We start from the raw sequence: 3,470 nt of genomic DNA on the forward strand, positions 1-3,470 counted from the left end.
CTTTTTTTTTTTTTTTTTTTTTACTATCGAAAAACAGAGGAGATAACTTTCGGACTTCGCGAAACATACGCGCCGCGGTTAAAGAGGATCACCTATATACGCGCGTACTATACATAACAGCCCCGATCACTTCCTCTCGGAGCCTTGTATTTTACAGCATGCTCCTCTCTCTTTTAGCGTACATATACCTTTATACAATGCTCAAGTAAATGTTTCGGCGACAGGCAGAGTCTTGGAAACAGTTTTTTATGTCGATATAGTTGGCACGAAGTTTTATGGCGCTGTACTGTGCGACATGCATGTGTTTAGTGCTTTACGTTACTCTGTTTGGCGTTACCCAAAGTGGATTTCCCTGAGTTGTGTTGAGAGAACACAATATACTATATACATATACGACGACGTTTTCGCGACGACCGAGAGGCCGCCGCTTTTGCATCGTGTTTGTAACCTCCTCGCCGTTCGTCGTCGTGTAAAATGTACACTCAATGAGCGATCATTTATATCCGGGTCTCTCGTGTTTGTTGTTTCTGTCACGGTCGATGGGTTTTTTTTTTTTTTTTTTTTTTTTTCTGTTTTTGAATTTTATCCAGTGCGGCATCGCACGTGTATCACACACGAGATACCGCATACGCATTTGTTTTTTACGAGTTGTTGTCTTTCTCTTCCTTTCGCGATTTTCATTCGATTGAGGTTTTGCCGAAACATTCGAGATATCCTCGCGTTTGGAATAAATTGGTATAAGCTGATTGACATTGCTTATGATTTTTAGTTACGGATTTGTTTGTTCCACACGAGACGAGCTACTTGAAAAATATACCAGTAAAATATTTTCTATACATATACATTTGTAATTTGTCTTTGTTGAGCAACAAAACACTTTGAGGATAACGCATATCGCGCGCTTTCTCGCGTTTTTTTTTTTTTGTAACCGTAAGAGGGAAACGCTTTTTTCTTTTTTCTGAAAGAGTACATTAAACCTTGCGGTGATGGAAGATTCAAAACGTAAATATCTGAGTGTTTTATGAATTTACTCGTTCGCCTGTTAAATTTGTTTGCTTGGTGGTGAATAACAAACTAACAATATTGGTCGCTCTGCAGCTTGTAACAATGTTTATGCTGAGTTGTGTCAACAATCTGGTTCAACTAGTCTTGTGTTATAGCCATTGGATTTTTTTTCTTCTTGTTTTTTTTTTTTTACGGTTCTGTCTATATTATATACATGTGCGAGTGCAACATTTACGGGGCAAAGGGGAAATGTGCATATAGTTAGCGACAGTTAGCACAATGCGATATACAACCGGTCAGTAAAAATTTCGAAACGGAGATACAAAAATTTAAATCACATCGATCTGGCTTATTAATTCTCCGTGAGAGAATCGCGAGATAAAAAAAAAAAAAAAAAAAAAAAAACAAAACAAACAAATTAAATCCAACTCTTTACAAAAATAGCTTATCTATTGCGCCATGCTCTTGATCTTAGGAGCTGTCTTAGATTTTATAGATCATTATATCTGTGTGTCTCGTTTTTCTTGTGTGTGTCATGTCCAAAATTTACAACTCGCCGATGTTTTCGACAATACGTATTAGATAAATAAACATATGTCGATCTTATAGTATGTTATATAGCTGTAATACGCGATAGTCTCGTGCAAGTACGAGTCGTCGACGTTTCCTTTATTTTTTTTTTTGATAATAGAAGAAAAAATTGAATCTATTTTTTTACGTTTTTATTAAATACATATATTTTTTTAAATATTCGTCCGTTGTAGGATGCATTATGCGCATACACGTGTTTTAGCGAAACCAAAGCTTATTTATATGATTTTGTGATCGCGCGTGAGATATCCGCGTGTGAAAAATTAGGATTTTTTCTGAAAAAAAAAAAAATCTCTCCAAGCTGAAACGCCTCGAGGCTCGATGGCTCCATGTAACGTTGTTGTCTTACAGGGAAGAGGAGCTCGCCACTAACTCTAGCAGGGAGACCGTCCTATCTGACGCCACCACTGCCAACCATACCCACGCTACCGATAGACTATAAATCTGAGCAATGAGAGCATTCTAATCAGCAATCGATTTGGATATATAGTATTATTCGTTTTCGAAAAAGAAAAGACTAAGATATATATTGATAGTTTACACACAGACGACTCTTGGCGTTTCTCTAGCCGGGGGGACGGGAAGGGGAAAGAACTATTATCGATCACACTGTTATATCGGACGAGAGTTCTAGTGCACTTGATTATAGCGCGAAAGTCTGTTAATCGATAAAAATTCGCACTGTGTGTTAATTCGCACCGTACACTACAAGATTCGAAAAGACTCGAAGACTTTTAGCGCATTATTAGTATTATTATGATTATATATATATATATATTATGATTATATATATATATATATATGTATATTATATATACATGATATTTACGAATATTTCGGCATCACCGGACAAAACTATAACGTTTCATGTTGTAAAATAAAAAATCTGTTTGTTTATTTAATTACTCGGATTGAGTTTCTTTCTTTCCACTTTCGCGTTTGCGCAAGCGTGTGCCTTATATGCGGAAAAAACGACCGAGTTCGAGACTTCGATTTCTCGCGCGCAACACTTTTCGCGACGCGCGAGAAGTCGTCATCCTCTCCGCGCCGAACTCTACTTAACTTTACGTGTGTGTGTCGTAATTTTTGTTTTTTCTTTCTTTTTTTTTTTTTGGTTTTTTGGTTTTGTGCGTCGGATCTTTTTCTCTCTCGCGAATAAATGTTTTTTTTTTTTCGTTTCGTTAAAAACCTCTCGCGTTTTCTTGGAAATTTGTCTCTCTCTCGAGACGAATTTGTTTTCACCCTAGACGTGCCACAAGCTGCCGCATAAAAAGTATTTTTGATTCTCATATTATAGTAAGTATGTGTATACAACCTCTTTGTTCATCGTCACTCGTGAATTCTACTACACAGGCCAGTGAAAAAAAAAAAAAACAAACAAACGCTGCAATAGTACAAGATTAGAAACTGTGAAATGAATCATTTTATACATACACATATTTATATAATTGTCATCAAGTGTGATACACACCGCACGAAGTAGAGAATTATCGCGACGTTCGTGGATTCGCGATGGATGCGCGGGATTCGTGAAAAATTTACGTTACCCGATTTCTTGGGTTTTCGCGAATTTCCGTTCTCTCGAAATCGCGAATCCACCAGATCTCTGTGGACAATCGATCGACGATTGACATAAACGTGGGAAGAGGCGAGTCGAGTACTATATAACTTGATTTGCGTGTTACATACACACGTAACAAGTGAAACAATTTTAGGAAAAAAATAAAAGCAAATTCGAGTAACCAGCTAGAACCATCCATACGCGATGTCACGGTAAAATTGTGAGAAGTGCTCACATTCAATAGAGATGTATATATCACATCTCTCGTTATTTCCTCGCATTTTGTTCCGTCACATTGTTATCTGCGTAGACT

At 37.1% G+C, this 3,470-nt stretch overlaps 1 protein-coding gene across 10 annotated transcripts in view; it reads left to right on the plus strand.

Annotated features, from left to right (window-relative positions):
• LOC109859270 (glucose transporter type 1) overlaps nt 1–2,710 on the plus strand; it is a 29,527-nt gene extending 26,817 nt beyond the window's left edge. For 4 of the 10 annotated variants that reach the window (XM_020437345.1, XM_020437344.1, XM_020437341.1 and 1 more), the window contains one exon: nt 1,948–2,707. In XM_020437345.1, the coding sequence (XP_020292934.1) occupies nt 1,948–2,038 (91 nt within the window). In that variant the 3' untranslated portion in view covers nt 2,039–2,707. Of the gene's footprint in view, nt 1–1,947 lie in introns of all 10 variants that reach the window. The other 6 variants (XM_020437348.1, XM_020437347.1, XM_020437349.1 and 3 more) reach the window with 3 other exon arrangements.
• Nucleotides 2,711–3,470: the final 760 nt, after the last annotated feature.

Source organism: Pseudomyrmex gracilis, unplaced genomic scaffold, assembly GCF_002006095.1.
Source record: "Pseudomyrmex gracilis isolate BER0280 unplaced genomic scaffold, ASM200609v1 scaffold_252, whole genome shotgun sequence".
In the NCBI taxonomy this organism is placed as follows: domain Eukaryota; kingdom Metazoa; phylum Arthropoda; class Insecta; order Hymenoptera; family Formicidae; genus Pseudomyrmex; species Pseudomyrmex gracilis.